The following is a 19,487-nucleotide window of genomic DNA, read 5'->3' on the forward strand; positions in this document are numbered from 1 at the left end:
AGCACTCGTTCCAGCAGGTATATCTCACTGGTCATCCCCAAAGCCAACACCTGCTTTTGCCACCTTTCCTTCCAGTTCTCTGCTGCCAGCGACTGGAAAGAATTGCAAAAATCACTGAAGCTGGAGACTTATATTTCTCTCACTAACTTTAAACATCAGCTATCTGAGCAGCTCACCGATCGCTGCAGCTGTACATAGTCCATCTGTAAATAGCCCACGCAACTTACCTCATCCCCATATTGTTTCTATTTAATTTTCTGCTCTTTTGCACACCAGTATCTCTACTTGCACATCATCATCTGCTCATTTATCACTCCAGTGTTAATCTGCTAAATTGTAATTATTTCGCTACTATGGCCTATTTATTGCCTACCTCCTCACGCCATTTGCACACACTGTATATAAACTTTCTTTTTTTCTATTGTGTTATTGACTGTACGCTTGTTTATTCCATGTGTAACTCTGTGTTGTTGTTTGTGTCGCACTGCTTTACTTTATCTTGGCCAGGTCGCAGTTGTAAATGAGAACTTGTTCTCAACTAGCTTACCTGGTTAAATAAAAGGTAAATAAATGTAAAGATATAATAATAATGTTTTGTACACTGCTGCTACTGGCTGTTTATTATCTATGCATAGTCACTTCACCCCTACCTACATGTACAAATTACCTCAACTAACCTGTCCTATATACAGGCTGTATATAGCCTCGTTATTGTTATTTTGTGTTACTTTCTATTATTTTTTTTACGTTAGTTTATTTGGAAAATATTTTCTTAACTCTTCTTGAACTGCACTGTTGGTTAAGGGCTTGTAAGTAAGCATTTCACGCCAAGGTCTACAGTTGTTGTATTCGGCACATGTCACAAATAAAGTTCGATTTTATTTGAGGGTAGGGCTCCCGAGTGGCACAACGGTCTAAGGCACTGCATCTCAGTGCTAAAGGTGTCACTACAGACCCTGGTACGATTACAGGCTGTATCACAACCGTCCGTGATTGGAGTCCCATAGCATGGCGCACAATTGGCCTAGCGTCGTCCGGTTGGGGTTTGGCCGGGGTAGGCATTCATTGTAAATAAGAATTTGTTCTTAACTGACTTGCTTAGTAAAATAAAAAGTAGGATTGGTGCCTAGAGAATGACAGAAGTCTCTAGTGGCCAAAAGGCTGTGCTAGCATCGATAGCGCCATTGAGGGCTTCTACCATTTAAACTTCATTGGCTGATCCCTCATGGTGACCCTGTTGGAGTCATGTCCAACCGGGTCATCAGGAGGGATCAGTCAATCGGGAAGAAAATGTACTACTTCAAAATGGAGATTGCCTCAATGGCGCTGCCATGCCGTCACAGGCGCTATAATGGCACAGATACAAAGATGAGTCCTCTATCTATCTCTATGGATGGGTGTTAAATGTCCCCCCTTGCATTGACACATGCTCAGCTGTTCGGTAAGGGCAAACTGTCCAGCCAGAGAGTCACTCAGCAGCAAAGACACACACGAAGACACTCGCACACACACACAAAAAGTCCAGAAAGAAACCGCCCCAGAAACTCCATCTCCCTCCTGTGGGCTACACACACATCTGTCCTCAGAAACCTCAAACCCTCCAATTACAGGGAGGAAACTCCAAGAATCCTCCACCCTGTCATCATCTGATTGGCTGGGGTCATTACCTAAGCAAACTGGGTAATCAAACACAAACCAGAGAAAATATCCAAACCCTCCTAAAACACGAGACCAACTATGGAACTGAAACTCTTCATCTAAAACCAGCCTGTCTGGGGTTTTGGATGAAACCAAAATGAGAGGGAGCATTCTGCTGTGAGACAGTTGATCTCTCAGTATCATGTCTTTCACTGTATAAGCTCTCCAACAAGACTTCCTTTCAATTTCAGGTTTATTGTAACTCATCTTTCCTTAACAGCTATGATAGATGATGTTACAGGGGTTCTTGCCTCACTCAACAGCAGTGGGTGTATGGTAAGTAAATTCATTCTCTTGTCCAATGCAGTGTTTGAGATATACAACACCTCTCTCTAGTGATTAAAAGTCACAACAGCAGACAGTCACATACTGCCAGATAGACCAACATGTTGCATCAGTATGAAGTCTGCACTCTGCACCCATTTTGTCAAGAGGTTACAGACCATAACAGAGGTTAAGAGCAGACATCAGTCAATTTGGTTTATTATGTAAAATAAATAACACAAACAAACAAGGTAATAATCAAATAAAATGGTCTATTAAACTACAAAATGTGGGAGTGTATAACCTGTTTGTATTTGCTGTTTAAACCACCATCCAGAAATACTATTGAAAACTGAAGTTTACCTGGAATGTTTCAGAGAGATGACCTGTAATATAACCTCTACAGTTTTCTATAGGGAACAAACATAAATCACAGCAAGCAAATATTATTTTTTGGGGAATACCATTTGCATTTGAAAGAAAGGTACTAAAAATAAAAGAACATACACTATCTATGGTTGTAGTTGGATCAGACTTAAAAAAAAACATGTTTCAACAAAGACAAGAACCAAAGCAGTGCTACTGGGCCAGACGATGAGTCCAAATAGTCTACAGTGGCTTCCTTACCTCCTCTCCTTCACCTGGCCAGATCTTTTACGTCAGTTTAGATGAAGGAAAGGAGGCAAGGTAACCTCTCCAGCAGTTCCTCAGTGACCTGGGGGACCCATCCATCCCACAGTGAATCTACAGCCTCAGCCTCCTAGCCAAGCTCCCAAAGCAGCTGCTCACTAATCAGGAGTCTCCCGTCATTATGGAAACAAACTCCTCCTGGTTGACTGGGAGAAAGAGAGAGAAAACTTTGTTTTGAACGCTGAACGTCACTTTTACATTTTAAATTGATGGTTATTCAGCTGAATGTGTGCGAGTGTGTGTTAACGAGTAAGTGTGTGCGCGCATGTATGCCGTGTCTTCTCCCTGTGTGTACTCACTCTCCCTGTGTGTACTCACTCTCCCTGTGTGTACTCACTCTCCCTGTGTGTACTCACTCTCCCTGTGTGTACTCACTCTCCCTGTGTGTACTCACTCTCCCTGTGTGTACTCACTCTCCCTGTGTGTACTCACTCTCCCTGTGTGTACTCACTCTCCCTGTGTGTACTCACTCTCTCCGTCTCCATCTGTATCGAACTCATCGATCATGCTGCGCAGCTCCTCATCTGTGATGCTCTCTCCAAGCTCTCTGGCCACACGTCTCAGGTTCCTCATGCTGATCCTCCCTGAGTCGTCATCATCAAACAGCTTAAAGGCCTTCAGGATCTCCTCCTTCGGGTCCCGCTGTAGCATACGGTCTGTCACTGAGACAAATAACATGGATAAACACACAGGGTTAAATTCAGTGAATCGAGTTGACATGATCCCTTACAGTACAGAGAAGCATGTCTGCTCTACATATCATATTTTGTCCAATCAGAGATCATTCAGGGTCCCTACCTCTTCCACGTGGGTACAATAGACAGGGAAGAGGTAAGGGGGGGGGGTTATGAGGGGGAATACAGGAGGAGTAGAAAGTGTGTAGCATTAATAAAGGCACACACCAACAAAAGGAAAGTACACTAATATTAGGCATGGAACTATTCCAATTGTGTGTAATTATACAACATGAAATTAAACACAGCAGGAACTTACCGACTTCATTAAAGTCATCAAAAGTTATTTTGCCATTGCCTTCTCTGTTGTAATCTTTTAATATCTTCAGCACATCCACTTTCTTCACCTCAAAACCCAGAGCTCTCATTGCCACCTTTGGGTGAGAGAGAGGAAGAGAGTTAAGTATGATACTTTTACTGTCATATTAGACAGCAGAGGGACACCAGAATACTAGTAATTTTATAAGGTAACTTGTAGGTAGACGTTTACCTTGAGTTCATGGTAGTCTATCTCTTTGTCTTTGTCTGTGTCAAACAGCTCAAACGCCTCTTTGATTTCAAGCTTTTGCTCCTCAGTCAGCTCTCTCCTCTTCTTCCGCTTGGTTTTATCCACTGCCAGCTCAGTCCTGAACATCAGTGTCAGGTGTTGTGTCAAAACAAAGAAATAGCATAGATTGACTATAGACACGATGAGTTAGTCGATGAATCACTTAGTCACATGTACATATTACCTCAATTATCTCGACTAACCGGTGCCCCCGCACATTGACTCTGTATCGGTACCCTCTGTACAGTATATAGCCTCGCTATTGTTATTTTACTGCTGCTGTTTAATTATTTGTTACTTATATATTTTTTTAATGACTTAAAACTATACAACTTCTTAAAGCAGTGTTGGTTAAGGGTTTGTAAGTATGCATTTCACTGTAGGTGTACAACTGTTGTATTCGGCGCATGTGACAAATAAAATGTGATTTGATTTGGAAATACTTCATTGCGAATACAGACACATCTTACACTGTCAGGTGCTAAGGTTGACCAACACAGTTGGTTACTAGCTAACAATAGCTAGCTAACTATCAAAAATATATAACGCTAGCTAGATATAATCGCTAACTCGCAACCATTGGCAACAAGGAATCTCGCTGGTTTGTGCTAGTTTGTTTCACAGTTCTTGCTAGGTAGTAATCCAATCGTTTAAATACTGTGCTCGAATAATAAACAAAATACCTTAAAGACAGACTCATCATTCAAGTTGTGCTATGTAGACCTAAAATGTCAAGAGAATCCGACCAAAACGTGAACCGGTAACAGGCACAAGATAGTTTGCAAAATCACAACAAACCACCTTGTAGCAAATCCGTTAGTCCGCGCCTGTTTCGTTGATCCTCATTGGATGCTACATCATTGCTCCGCTACAAAGTCACCTTTGATTCGACAAAATGAAATATCGCGGTGCTGCACATTTTCCTCCCGAAAAGACGTCCCGAAGTGCTTGTTACACTCTCTGCCCAGTAGAGGGTGATGCATGTCCATATTGACAAGAGAGGCAGAGACCAGTGATGGAAAATACTCATGCATGAGATCTGTTTCACAGTCTTTAGACCCAAGTGAACCAGGAAAACTGGTAGACCTACATGTGAGCTATCTTGTGCCTGTTACCTGCTGTTCACGTTTGCGATGACAAGACAACAGATGACGCCTCGGGTAGCATAGTGGTTAGAGCGTTAGGCCAGTAACCTGAAATGTTGCTTGATTGAATCCCGAGTTGACATGGTAAAAATATGTCAATCTGCCCCTGAACAAGTATTTATACCTGTGTTCTCTGTTTGTCTGTTGCCTGTTCGTCTCGTTTGTCAAGTCAAGTTTGTCAAGTTTTCCCAGTCTCTCTTTTTCTCACCCTCCTGGTTTTGACCCTTGCCTGTCCTGACTCTGAGCCCGCCTGCCTGACCACTCTGCCTGCCCCTGACCCTGAGCCTGCCTGCCGACCTGTACCTTTGCCCCACCTTTGGATTATTGACCTCTGCCTACCCTGACCCTGAGCCTGCTTGCAGTCTGGTACCGTTGCCCTACCTCTGGTTTACTGACCTCTGCCTGCCTTGACCTGTCTATTGCCTGCCCCTGTTGGATTATTAAACCTTTGTGAATTCAACGTTGTCTGCATCTGGGTCTTACCTTCAAACCTGATAAGGCCTGATAAAATGTCAAAGGGATGCAAAAGGCACTCATTTCGTGGAATGACCCTACATTCAAACCACTCACGCAAGAGCTCTCTCTCTTTATCTGAATTTATCTGAGTTCTAGTCTCTCTGTGAGATTCCATGTTCTATTATTGACCTTATCAACAACTGTAAAAAAAATTGTTGCCTTACAGGCTCTAACTTGGCATTAGACGCAGATCTAGGATCAGCTAACCCTGATGAAAACCATTATAGGAGGAATTGCAAAACTGCTCTTAGATCAGTGTCTAGAGACTACTTTATTCTTCTCCATGTTGACTTCCTATTCATTTATCAGGTTCGTTTTTTGGGGGATGATTTAGAAATGAATTGGGTGCGTGCTTCTGTGGGATTGTTATATAATCTGCTGTCCAATGTGGCATGTTGTTATCTAATAACAGTCTAATTAAATTATGTCTCTCTCTCCTATGCCCTCAGACAAGAACTGACTGTGCCCAGAGTATTTTTTCACTGCCCTGGGTCACCAGACACCCACACACAAACTCGCACACTCACAACCTGGGTCATAAGGTAACATGAGGGGCGGGTGGGGGGCATGTGTGCTATAGTGAGAGGCATATAGCCCAGAGCATGTTCTCCCCTGAGAACATATTCCAAGACTTCAAATATCTGTGTTAGGACATACAAACACAAACACTTACACAACACACACACACACAAACATGTACTAGGTTGCCTTTCTGACTGTGTCTCTCCAGCCAGTCCAAACCGGTTTGTGTTTATCTATGGCACAGTAGCTGCTCCTGTAGAGCATCAGCAAAAACTGTACTCAAGTGACCTTTCATCATGTGTGTGTGTGTGTGTGTGTGTGTGTGTGTGTGTGTGTGTGTGTGTGTGTGTGTGTGTGTGTGTGTGTGTGTGTGTGTGTGTGTGTGTGTGTGTGTGTTTCCTGACACATACTGTATATTTGTGTGTCTGTTCTGAACACACCACATCTGAAACACAACAAGTTTCAAGTTTCATTAGTTGTATTTACGGGATACCCATGGTATACACAGTCCAACCAAATGCTTACTTTCAGGTTACTTCTCGACAATGCAACAAAAATAAGAAGTAATAAAATATAAAAATGCGAACATAAAGTAAATGGCTCAGTAGAATAGAATAATATATTTTTGCATAAGTATAATACAGGAATGCACAATTTATAGTCCAATATGTACACATGTTTTGGGGAAGGGGGGATTGGGGGGCAAGTGTTTAAATTGTGCAGTGTTTAGCAATCATAATAAGAGTCTGGTAGTAGCAGTTGGGATGTGTGTGTAGCATGAATGTATGTATGTGTGTGTGTGTAGCATGAATGGATGTATGTGTGTGTGTGTGTGTGTGTGTGTGTGTGTGTGTGTGTGTGTGTGTGTGTGTGTGTGTGTGTGTGTGTGTGTGTGTGTGTGTGTGTGTGTGTGTGTGTGTGTGTGTGTGACTGACATGAGAACAGACCCCAGGGGGGAAACACCGCCTTTTTCCTGTTGCAGAGATATCCGACTTCCTGACCCACTACTTCTCAATATGACCACAACTACTATACCAGGGCTGCCCAACCCTCTTCCTGGAGATCTACTGTCCTGTAGGTTTTCAGTCCAACCCTAATTTAGCGTATCTGATTCAGCTAATTAAGGACTTGTTGAGCAGCTAATAAGTAGAATCAGGTGTGTTAAATTACGGTTGGACTAAAAACTCAAAGGACGGTAGATCTCCAGGAAGAGGGTTGGGCAGCCCTGTACTGTAGAACAGCGCATCAAACTCATTCCACACAGGATTTTGTTTTTTTCCTTTCAATGAAGACCTAGCCAACCAGGCGAGGGGAGTTCCTTGCTAATTAGTGACCTTAATTCATCAATCAAGTACAAGGGTGAAGCGAAAACCCACAGACACTGGAGTGAGCTTGAAACGTGCTAATGCTAATGAAAAATATGAGTGCTCTCTCTCTCTCTCTCTCTCTCGTCAGGGTGGTGACTAAGATATGACGAAGTTCTAGCAAAGAATGGGACCGGCCTTGCTCAGATAGACACGCTAGGGCCTTTCCCTATGTGTGGGGGGTTGGGAACGGTTCACAAGCTCACGTTTCAAAGATCTTTGTCACTCTGTCTGCAGTGCCGATTACAGTATTAGCATAGTATACTACATCATGACATCTGAATCTGTCCACACAACTGTGTCCACTGTCCAGACCACAGGGATGAACTGAGTTAGTAGTTCACATGAGCCTTAGCCAATATCTGCTCTCTCTGTGTGTGTGTGTGGGGGGGAGAGAGAGAAAGAGCGTGTTGGAGGATACAATGCTCTCTTGTCCTGTCTGGTTATCAAGCATTGGAATGGAAAAAGAGAGCTAGAGAGGGAGGAGAGAAAGAGAGGATAGAGGGAGAGAGGGAGGAGAGAAAGAGAGGATAGAGGGAGAGAGGGAGGAGAGAAAGAGAGGATAGAGGGAGAGAGGGAGGAGAGAAAGAGAGGATAGAGGGAGAGAGGGAGGAGAGAAAGAGAGGATAGAGGGAGAGAGGGAGGAGAGAAAGAGAGGATAGAGGGAGAGAGGGAGGAGAGAAAGAGAGGATAGAGGGAGAGGGGGTGAAATAGAATCCACAAGAGGCAGAAGGAACAGGCAGCTCTCTCCAAACCCTGCTGTAGTGTACAATGTGATAGCGGGCCCAGTAACTCCAAACCCTGCTATTCACCAATAACCCTGCTATTGAAAGAGGGACCCATAACCCTGCTTTTAATCCACTGAACTAATTATTACACAGTTCACACAGTTTCTACAAAAAGGCTTCTTTATTTCAAACAAAGGAAGATCATGATAGCATTCAGATCAGTAATGGCTATAATGGCATCACGTACACAAACAGAAAAACGACAAATACAAAAATATATTGCACTTTGTTTGGAAATGAAGATCAACTTTGAACGACAATTGACCTGTAAACATTTCAAATGTATTTTTTTCTTATTTTATATCTGGCTGTTTCTTTGCCTCTTATGTAAATACAGAGCTTCTTTCTGTGTCATATGTCCACATAGTACAATCAAACAAGTGCTTAGTAGGGTACTGTATCTATGGAGGGTTTAGTGAGGAAAGACACCTGAAAGACAGTGTGAGTGAGTCCTTCACAGATACACCAGTGTCTGTCTGAACACACACTAGTCATTTCACCATGTACCACATTCCCCATTCAGGAAACCCAAGACACACTAACACCTCTCTAAAAAAGTCTCCTTTCATTTGTTTCTTAGTTACTTTGTTCTAAAAGAGTCTGTGATCGGTGTTGTTTCTAGTTAAGTAGTAATAGTGGTGAGAAGACAACGGACATGTTCCAGCATATATGACCGTTGAGGAAGAAAAGCTATGGAAGTAGAAAAACAGTGAGAGAGGAATGTGCAAAATTCACTCTGAGGCTGGAGGAGATCCTGACCACTGTTTCCAACAGTCCAACAGTGGATTATCTATTTTCTTCTTCTCCTCTCCTTTCTAGTCTTAGATGTGCCACGTAATGGTCATATGTACCAGAAGCTGGGTCTAAGGACTATCTATTCTTTCTGACCAGCAGAGAACCGCGATGCTGGTCAGACTGAGGCGTCTCCTGGCCTCCCCACAGAGTGTCTATCAGAGCTGACATCCCTGCATCTGTTGATCTATGTACCCGAGGAAACTAAGGATGAGACGCAATGTTGGCTCCAGTAGGGGGCTATAGCGGCGTCCATGTTGGATCCATCTGTAGGTGACTGGCTCCAGTAGGGGGCTATAGCAGCGGCCATGTTGGATCCATCTGTAGGTATAGATGCCTGTCTGCTCTGAGCAGGTCAGTGTTGTGCTCAGCGAGAGGGGCAGAGGTCGGGTCTCCTGACCACCTGACCTCCACAGCCCGGCTCTGGGTTAGGGTCAACCTGAGGAACACAGGGGGAAGAGTAGGCTAGTTAGACCTACAATAATGTGTGTGTGTGTACGCGTGGATGTGTGGGGTGTGTGTGTACCTCGGAGTAGAGCGGTGGCGGCTGGTATCTGAACTCTGTGATGTAAGCGTGCAGTGTTCCCTGGTTCTCTTCGTTGACCTCTGACCCCTCACAGCGCTCCAGACAGCCCCACCTCTGCTCCTCTGTCACCACCAAGTCACTGTAGCTGGGGGGAGCTGTGAATACACACACAGCATAGGATTAACTTGGGAGAACACACATAAACACACAAACAGTACACAGTACACACACACACAGTACACAAACACACAGTACACGCTCACACACAGGTGTATGTCATACCCTCAGGTCTCTCTGGCCAGCTGATGCTACTACAGTAGCTGCTGATGCTGCTTGTTCGATTGGTGAATGCATGGAGGGGGATGGTCCCGATCACCAACGGCAACGATAGAGACAGGTTCAACCCCCCAGGGATGTCCACATACACCTGAGAGACAGAGAGGTAGATATTGTCTTCTTGACAGCCCAAATGATGATATACCAGAAATATAACCTTTACAGTACATGACTGTGAAGATCCTGCTAAACCAGTTCGATTTTGCGAGGCGATTTGACTGACAACACTTATTTACCATTCTACAATATGAATACATGTATTACCATATAAACTATACACCATATTATAATTCCTCACCACCAGTGAGTACTCCACTCTGATGAGTGGACAGTCCAGGATGGATGGGGACACTGGGGGTATGTGGAGTAGTTTTCCATCCCAGCTCTGGCTCTTCCCCTGGGGTAGGGTGTCCCCACGCAGGGCTGCCATCTGCTGCTGGAGCTGCCTGGCCTTTCCCTTGGCGAAGTAGGTCTGGGTCTGGCTCAGCGCTGCCTTGGGCACCACCACCCTGGACGAACAGTTCTCCACCTCTGCAAAGATCTGGATGGACTCACCTAGAAGAGGAGGAGAGGAGGAGGCTGTGAGATGGGGGTGGTATGGGAGGGGGGAATGGGACAGTGTGTGTGTGTTACTCACCTGGCGTGTATCCCTTCCTCTCTATCTTGGCGCTGAGTGAGATGGGTCCCGAGGCACAGAACCAACAACATAAGGTCTTGTCCTTAGTGCCAGCTTGAGGGGCCTATACACAGACATTTCACAAAAACTGTGAGCATGTGTGTTTGTGAGATGTGTGTGCATGCATGTGTGTTTGTGAGATGTGTGTGCATGCATGTGTGTTTGTGTATGTGTACTCCACAATCCTCACCAGCAGCAGTGGTGTGTTGATATCGATGTGTTCAAACACAGTGAACTCTTTCTTGACTTTGAAAGGCAGCAGCCATGGTCTGTAGAGCTCTGCTCTCACCCAGTACCTCACACTGCCATGCTTCCCTTCAAACGACGTGGCCAGGGGCCTGAAAGAGGGGGACAGGAGGGAAGAGAAGAGAGGGGGAGTGGGGGGAGAGGAGAAGAGAGGAAAAGAGAGGGGGAGAGGAGAAGAGAGGGGGAGAAGAGAAGAAAGGGGGAGAAGAGGGGAGAGGTCTGTAGGATTATACTTTTTACATTTCTATCTTTAGATAAGATTCCATATTTGGGGTTCAGATTTTATGTTATAGCTGTGTGTGTGTGTGTGTGTGTGTGTGTGTGTGTGTGTGTGTGTGTGTGTGTGTGTGTGTGTGTTACATACATCTGTGGTAGCAGGAAGCTAAAGGCGAATTCGTGTAATCCTGTGTTGAGAACAGTGAGGGCCTCCTCTGGACTGTCCTCATCTGAAATACAGGAAAACAAGATTCCAAATACCATACCTGACACACACTAATCTACACACATAGACACACACTAATCTACACACATAGACACACACAGACACACACCCACCATTTCATTTAATTGTTTCACGTTGTGCTTTCAAGTGCCTCATTCCAAGTCAACACCAAGTTAATAAACCCAGTAGTAAATGCTGGACGACACATAAGCGCACATAAAAAAAAAAAAATTATAACACACCACACAAATTCACACATAATAAATGCTTTATAACACATAAAACCCAGTTATTGTATTTAATTAGAATATTACCCATTGTGTCAGGTCATAAACGCATCAAATACAACATTTCTTGTAATTTCATCCATGAACACTTCAGATACTACAGAGCACAGCAGAGACCTGAAGACACACCCAGGCTGAGCAAACATGCATCCCCTTCCACTTCCTTTATCTAAATGTTTTTGTATACGTTGATGTTTGAATCTCTGATCATCTATTTTCTGCCACCTCAGCAGTCTTGCGTGTTCTCGTTTGCAGCTGAGAACATTGTGGAACATTGTGTATGTGCGTGTGTGTGTTTGTGTTGTTAAATCACACCGGCAGCGCGAGGAGAGCAGGAGCAGACTGGTATGAACCAGAATGAGCAGCGGATTTTCAGCCTGATACTCCAATGCATACATACTTAGCTTGCCATTGGAGGAAAGCTAACCTGGTCCCGCCCCTCCACCAAGCCCCTTTATGAATGGCCATGTGTTCTGTAATATGGGAGAATTTAGAGAGAGAGAGAATTTAGAGAGAGAGAGAGAGAATTTAGAGAGAGAATTTAGAGAGAGAGAGAGAGAGAGAGATAGATAGATAGAAAGATTTAGGTATTGAGTGATACTCAGAGACAGAGAGGGAGGGAGTTTGACAGAGACAGAAAGACAGACAGACAGACAGAAAGACAGACAGACTACAGTCTAAATCTGTCTGTCTATTTGAGAGAAATAAAGAGGGACTCGAGAGTAGGTACATTCATGCATCTTTATTTAAAACCAACAACATATTTTATTTGACAAATTCCTCAATCAATCAACACACAAATACAATCAAGGTTATTACAGTGCAACAAAACAAGAAAAACATAACGTACTTACAGATCATGAACTAATAAACACTATGCTTGAGCAACAGTGGAGATCAAATCAGTGTAGGCTCTGGTCCTGGAGAGCTACAGGGTGTACCAGCTTTTGTTCCAGCCCAGCACTAACACACCTGGGTCACCTACTCATGGTCCACTATCTAGAACACTGTTGGTTCAATCAGGTGAGTTAGTGCTGGAAATAAAAATCTGAACCCCATGTAGCTTACTTGAGGTAAACAGATGATCAGCACATACATTACATCATTTACCAGCCAGCTACATAATGAACCCTACCCTACTCATTAACACTGTTTTCATAAAGGCTATTCTGAACTAAAGGGCACCGGTAGGTTATCTGAACTAAAGGGGACCGGTAGGTTATCTGAACTAAAGGGCACCGGTAGGTTATCTGAACTAAAGGGCACCGGTAGGTTATCTGAACTAAAGGGCACCGGTAGGTTATCTGAACTAAAGGGCACCGGTAGATTATCTGAACTAAAGGGCACCGGTAGGTTATCTGAACTAAAGGGCACCGGTAGGTTATCTGAACTAAAGGGGACCGGTAGGTTATCTGAACTAAAGGGCACCGGTAGGTTATCTGAACTAAAGGGCACCGGTAGGTTATCTGAACTAAAGGGCACCGGTAGGTTATCTGAACTAAAGGGGACCGGTAGGTTATGTTGCCACCGATAGGTTACGTTGCTGAAAAGGCACCCAGTCTTCTGCTGAAGGTCTTGGTGTTGTCATATTGTGATGGATAAATGTTCGAGAAAATATGACTTCAGCCCCCACATTACCCTGGCAACAAGAGCCTGATTCGCGCATGCAAAGGTGCATTTACTGTAATATGAGATATGAGATAGGACTTGTTTGTATTGCTGTGTTACGTCAAGTGTATTTTTATTGCGCTGTATACTAACTATGGGATTGTTTTTCTTTTAAATGGAAAAATTAAACGTGTATCTTGGTGTTGTAATGCTCTGTAAAGATGCTAAATAAATTCTAAATGTATCACTTTACAAGTTCCATTTGACCAGCTATTATGAAAATTGTTATCGGCTGAAACTGAACCTCAGTAGCCTAGTAAGGTAATGGGCACTACTGTAAATGCCCTCTTTGGTCAATGCAATGATACATCAACAGTTACTATTTAGAAATGTAACATATCAGTTACTTTATGAAAGATGTGTGGCATAGGCCTGCCTACCTGTTAGGCTAGTTGTGCAGTACATAATGGAACTGTTACAGCTGCAAATTGAAGACAAAGTTGCATGCTTTAGAATTTGTATTTCCCCAGATGGAATGATGTCATCCTAGACACATATGGCAGTTTAGACCAATCAGAGGCGAAAGGGGTGTGTGTCCCCACGCACCCCCCTTCCCTCAGCCAGTTTGTGATCAGGTTTGAACCGCTTCTAACAAAGGGAGTAAACTTCAGGTTGTCATCAGCAAAACAATGTTATTGATAAAATTATAAAACAAAAGCAGTAATAAACCTCAACTTTAACCGCTTTTAGTTAGATTAGCCCTCGCTTGTGTCAAATTTTGACAACATTTTGAGGTTTCTTAACTCGCTAAATAAAACGCAGAGGCTTTACAAACTTCAATTCGAATAAAACACAATTACTGTAGAATCTACAGTAATTGTAATGTGTCATAATAAGACATCAATTGAGCAAATATTTATGTCGGATCTGGCCTATTAAACAGCCTAAATTGGATGCAGAAAACCTATCCTTTGTCGCATCAGGACCACTATCCCACCTGACTATGAACTGTCATTTGTTCCAATGAATGTGTGATGTGTGTGTTACGCAGTTTATGTCAAATGTAGCCCATCATCAGTCATGTAACCTACAAATGGCGTAGGCTATATTTACCAGCAATGACAGAGCTCCATAACATAGCTGGAATATGAAAATTCAGAACAACCGGAACTAGGCCTTTCCATATATACCCAATTTCAAGTTTGCCAGCACATCTCTGTGAGAATGAGTGCGTAATTATGATGTGGTTGTCCCTTACCTCTCTCCTCTCCTATTAACGTGTCGCTATGGTTTAAGTATTCCACCTCCTCGGTGTAATTCTGAGTGTAGGCAGTGTTGGCTCCGGCGTTCCGGGACTCGGTCCACCGCACCTTGGCTACGCCTCTGGCGGTTATGTTCAACGTTTTGACGCGAACCTCACCGGTGACTTCGATTATCACCCTCCCCGAGACCGAATCCCCGCCGGAGTAAACGGGGACGTTGTTGTCGTTCAGGTAGTCGAAGTAGACCGCTAAAGTTTTTACCTTGCCCAGCACCATGGTGTTAGAAAAATAGCGTCTATGAAAACTGAGAAATCATAAGGAACCCTCCGCCCACGGCCCCTCGGTTTTTGCTCAGGATAGAGGATGTGCCCTGCGGGCTGGGTTAGTGGTCCTCTCGCTGACGGTTCATATGGGTGTCAGATATTCAGGGTTACAGCAGCCGCTAAAAGCTGTCATCCTCCCAGTGCGTTCATGTCTATGGTCTCCTCCTCCGCGTTCTAGTATGAACAGCTGCTTCGTGTCTCAGCGCTCTTAAAGGAGCCTCGCCATAATAAACTTATTGGGCATGTGCGTGCAATTGCGCATTCTTTCATCCTTCCACATGTTGCTGAGTTGAGTTCATATAGATAGGCTACAGATCTCGGATCAGCTTCCCATATCCAAAAACCCAAATGCAAACCCGAAAAACATAACTGACCTTTGATCAGTGTTGGGGCAATTTCATTATTTTTGGAGAGGATAGGCCTACAGTTTCCACAACTGTTGCAATTTCATTATAATGTCCCATTCTTAAAGAGTTGATACATTATGGACCTGCAACCCTTCCTTTGCCGTGTTCCTACCCTCATGGCCGCTCTTCACTTTTGACATTTGGTCCAAAAATTGGTTCTAATGAAAGTCCTACTGGCCATATGAACCTTCTTACAGAAAATGACGATACTATAGTCCCTTACTGCCATCTACTTGTGAAAAGAAGAACAGCTAGTAAGAGCATTTCATGATAGTCAAATTATACTGAACAAAAATATAAACGCAACATGCAAACATTTAAAACGTTTTTCTGAGTTACAATCAATTGGGGTGACAGGTAGTGCCAGCACATCTAGTGGTTAGAGCGTTGGGCCAGTAACCGAAAGGTTGATAGATCGAAACCCTGAGCTGACAAGATACAAATCTGTAATTCTGCCCCTGAACAAGGACGTTAACCCACTGGTCCTAGGCCGTCAATGTAAATAAGAATTTGTTCTTAACTGACTTGCCTAGTTAATTTAGGCCATCATTTATGGATTTCCCATGACTGGGTAGGGGCGCAGCCATGGGAGGGCATAGGCCCACTCACTTGGGAGCCAGGCCCAGCCAATCAGAATGACTTTTTCCACACAAATGGCCTTTATTACAGACATAAATATTCCTTTAACCTTTACACATTTTTTAAAAGTACATAATGTTACAGATTTGCAAAAACGTATATCATTGATTAATTAATTAAATTTGCTTTTGCAAATTCATTCACGTCCAACTCCCACATTACTGGTACAGTACTGATGGTTCATTAACGTCTATAAATAGATTAAAATCGTCTTTGCAGCTTGTATTCCAAAACCGAACTTTGGAAAATTAGGAAAAACATTTAAAAAATAAACTTGATAACATGCATTCCGTTTTGTTGAACGTTACTCAAAGTAACACTGTTCTACTACAAATGCTGCAGACCAGTTGGATGACAGGTCAGTAGAACTCATTGAAGTCGCTGACCAAATGAATGATGAAAGAACTCAGGTGATGAAAATGTAAATATTGATTTCTAAACAAGCGGAGGAAGTCTCATCACTGAATCTCTCTCCGTAATCAAGACCTCTATCTGCAAACAATGATGGACAAGTTTGAGACCGAAAGGAGCAAGTGCGACACTCACGTGTCCAAAATCAGTACTCTCAGCGCTCAAGTGGACTCTACAATACAGCAGAATACCACCCTTAGGTACAATCTGGTGGAATTCCAGAATGGTCACGCGCTACAGCGTGACTACCCAACCAAGCAACCAGAGTCCAGCACTCAAAGGAGTGAAGACGATAGGTTTCAGACTTTGCCTCCCGCAAGTGTCCCTCAGTCTTCTCCTCTTGGCCATTCGGCACTGAGTAATATGGCGCCTCTTCGCCAGCTTCTCCTCTTGGCCCTTCGGCCCCAATTTCCCCACAGGATGCCGCCCGCTTGGCGGAACGCCTTGACAAACTCGCCAAGAATTTCCCCACCTTTGACCACGTTCCAGGTCAGCCAAACGATACTGAGACATTCCTAGCTGACTTAGAGGACGCATTAGCTGGCTACTCGAACCCTACGGGTTCTGACAGGGTTTACCTGTTGAAGCGATGGTCAAATAGACACGTGACGAGGTTCATTTGTCTACAACAGCAACACGTGCTAAATGACTGCGCTAAACTTGCCACAGCTTTGAAATTAGAATACAGTGGTTCTGTGGCTCGCAAACACAATAGCTCACTGGCTAACGCTGTCAAACAAGCTCGGAACGAACACCCACAAGCTTACTATCATAGGCTTCGTTCAACTTACTTTGGCCTACTCAATGAAACAGGAATGGAAGGGCTGTTACCATTCAAACAAATGTTTCTGTCAAACATGTATCCCACCTTCATTACCTACTTGGGCCCTGCAGACCACATTGGCTTGCCTATCTTACAACTCAGAGAGCTTGCAAGGCATCAAAAGCTTGCAATGCTAAGAGCCCTGACCACTCAGTTTTGAAGTTTGACCAGGAGCACTCACTCCAGTTAGAGGGTGAATTATCAGGTATTGGAGTGTTCACAGATGACGCACAACAACGGTTTCTACCATGAAACCACGAATCCAATAACCTCCGCGGTCAAAATAACTGTAAAGTACGTCGCCATCGAAACGGCTACCGCTACAATTGACCTGTTCACTCCGTTCCTGCACCCAACCCACAAAAATTGTCAGATCACAAGGGTAACAAAAGGTTAAAGGACAATCAAAACGTAGACCAATGTTCTCTAGAAGTTCCATTACATGAAGCGAGAAAATTTGAGAAAAGGGTAAAAGATAAGTCACAAGGACTAGACGGGGAATTGCCGGACACCAGGTCCGCAGGATTTAACACCCTTAGCAAGGATGTTAAAATTCTAATTTCTCCCGCTCTCACTCGAGACCCTATCCAGGACCCGCTTGATCAAGAAATATGGCCACAGGCTTTGTCTATAGACTCGGATACAAAGTTTGCGAAGAAAAAGGTAAAAAGCTTCGTTAAAGCCAAGCCCATTCAAAATCCATAAAATCAATCTGCGTTCACCTTTAACAGAAATTGCACATCACGTCATTGCGAACGACCACTCCACTTTGTGGGGAATATGACCACTAAACGTTTGATGATCTCAAAAGGGCTTTGAAGCCAACTAAACGTTGGTTAAAAGTGGAACGATGTGACACTACATTTCAAGGTTTCACTCAGACTACCTCATCCCCTCACATTGAGAATCATGCTGAAACTACACTTCCAGGACGTATCACTCGTTCACCCTGTGTATGTTACCAGCCTCGAATCTGAACCCCTGCTACTCGGAGCAGACTTGATGGATCGGTTACTCCCACTGATGGATTGGAAAACCAACCATTTATGGTCACATGTCACAGTGCCTTCTCCACTGACCACACTGTCTACCCCTAACGCTAGCTGCAACGCAGTCATCCACGAGGGGTTTCTGTCGAAAGCACCCCTTGGGAAAAAGACGTTTCAAAACCTCTTGGTGCAGAATCTGATCCAAGGAGATATTACGATATCTCGACACATTCCATCAGCAAACCTGATGGACCATTCTGTTCATGATTTCGAGACAGTTGTCTCTGTAGATGACTTTCCTTTTCCTTGCAGTCGTACAATACTGTAGTTGAGATTAACTTCTCTTGCCCTTCGGACACTTCCGCAAGCACTGCGGCCATCAAAGCAAGAAAAACATCAATGTGCAGTGTACTAATGGCGCCAGTCCAGCAACTGACCCGATGACTCCCACTGGTGAAACACTTTGCGATATCACAGACAGATATCCTCATCTCAGTTCGCAGGTACTGAAGAGGTTGCCACACGCGAACACGGTGGTGACTGACAGGCCTTGACAGCCACTGAGCGTTTTGAAGCACAAACACCAGGAGATTTGGTTGAAAGGTTACAACCATTCTCATAACAACGCGGCCGCTGACATATGGTCCAACCTTTTTGTTTGTGCCTCGGATACCAACACCACCCGCTGGTGGGGTGGTCCCGAGACACAAAGGGGGGGAATAGTAGCCCAGACCCATGATGAGGCCGGTGGGGGGGGGGGGGGGGGGGGGTTGAGACTACACCGTACGGCATAAAACAAGTTTAGTTGTTGCAGACAGGCCCCTAGACGGGGATAATCTTAGAACACATCTAAGATATTACTGAGGTGTACCACACTGGTCGTAAAATAAGTCAAACTACTAGCGACAGAGTTAGTAGTCACTCAGATTGCAACACGTGTAGGGGAATCTCCAGAACACTCTTCTGATGGTCAACACACATGCCACTAATAAATAGAACCCTCCATTCAGGAGGAAAGATATTAGAAGTCATGAACCATGATCACACAGCATACAACTGGTCCAGTGCTTATAGAGTACTTCCGTCGTGAGGTTATCTCCTCCGTGGATAACATATGAAATAGACTTCTTCATACCTATCGCCACTACAATAGTGGAAGACACAGTGACTTGTAGTAAAACCACTACAGACTCCCTTGATACCAATTCTGACTGATCCACAGGCATTGAACTGAAAATTACCTGACTATGTCAGACTCATTCTGAACAAGTTGTAGTCTACCAGGAGACTTGGTTTTCTTCCCTTGACATGTGCGTTTGTGTAAGCATAAACGCACATGTACAACGGAACATCCAATTAGGATCTATGCCAGGATAAAATTGTGTAAAATTGAAAATGTACCTTTAAAATGAGAAAATTGTCTTCCCTGTAAAGTTTAACTAAGTCAGTAGC

At 43.9% G+C, this 19,487-nt stretch overlaps 2 protein-coding genes across 4 annotated transcripts; both read right to left on the bottom strand.

The window, feature by feature from the left end:
* Positions 1-2,164: 2,164 nt before the first annotated feature.
* LOC139544148 (centrin-3-like) lies at positions 2,165-4,780 on the bottom strand. Of its 2 annotated transcripts, none has more exons than XM_071350947.1 (5): positions 4,617-4,780; positions 3,877-4,012; positions 3,646-3,760; positions 3,123-3,314; positions 2,165-2,798 (listed from the first exon to the last, which is right to left on the bottom strand). In XM_071350947.1, the coding sequence occupies exons 1-5, from the start codon at positions 4,634-4,636 to the stop codon at positions 2,755-2,757; spliced, it is 507 nt and encodes a 168-aa protein (XP_071207048.1). In that variant the 5' UTR covers positions 4,637-4,780; the 3' UTR covers positions 2,165-2,754. The 2 variants fall into 2 exon arrangements, with proteins under 2 accessions (XP_071207048.1, XP_071207047.1); XM_071350946.1 differs by having other exon boundaries at positions 3,104-3,314; positions 4,617-4,755.
* Positions 4,781-8,370: 3,590 nt separating this feature from the next.
* On the bottom strand, positions 8,371-14,957 carry LOC139544150 (arrestin domain-containing protein 3-like). Of its 2 annotated transcripts, none has more exons than XM_071350948.1 (8): positions 14,440-14,957; positions 11,209-11,290; positions 10,789-10,936; positions 10,560-10,662; positions 10,221-10,477; positions 9,869-10,013; positions 9,587-9,741; positions 8,371-9,499 (listed from the first exon to the last, which is right to left on the bottom strand). In XM_071350948.1, exons 1-8 carry the CDS (start codon positions 14,717-14,719, stop codon positions 9,428-9,430), a joined length of 1,242 nt encoding a protein of 413 aa, XP_071207049.1. In that variant the 5' UTR covers positions 14,720-14,957; the 3' UTR covers positions 8,371-9,427. The 2 variants fall into 2 exon arrangements, with proteins under 2 accessions (XP_071207049.1, XP_071207050.1); XM_071350949.1 differs by lacking the exon at positions 14,440-14,957 and adding an exon at positions 13,622-13,662.
* Between the last annotated feature and the right edge of the window lie 4,530 nt (positions 14,958-19,487).

The sequence above is a fragment of the Salvelinus alpinus genome, chromosome 18 (genome assembly GCF_045679555.1).
Source record: "Salvelinus alpinus chromosome 18, SLU_Salpinus.1, whole genome shotgun sequence".
NCBI lineage: Eukaryota > Metazoa > Chordata > Actinopteri > Salmoniformes > Salmonidae > Salvelinus > Salvelinus alpinus.

Bases quoted from the DNA above. Each gene is read 5' to 3' on its own strand.
- LOC139544148 (XM_071350946.1), bottom strand. From the start codon at position 4,636: ATGATGAGTCTGTCTTTAAG. The intron at 4,013-4,616 runs GTATTTTGTTTA...ACTGATGTTCAG, and splicing joins ATGATGAGTCTGTCTTTAAG to GACTGAGCTGGCAGTGGATA. The intron at 3,315-3,645 runs GTAAGTTCCTGC...TATTTGTCTCAG, and splicing joins TGATGACTTTAATGAAGTCG to TGACAGACCGTATGCTACAG.
- LOC139544150 (XM_071350948.1), bottom strand. From the start codon at position 14,719: ATGGTGCTGGGCAAGGTAAAAACTTTAGCGGTCTACTTCGACTACCTG. The intron at 10,663-10,788 runs GTGAGGATTGTG...GTCTGTGTATAG, and splicing joins TCAACACACCACTGCTGCTG to GCCCCTCAAGCTGGCACTAA. The intron at 9,500-9,586 runs GTACACACACAC...TGTGTTCCTCAG, and splicing joins CGCCACCGCTCTACTCCGAG to GTTGACCCTAACCCAGAGCC.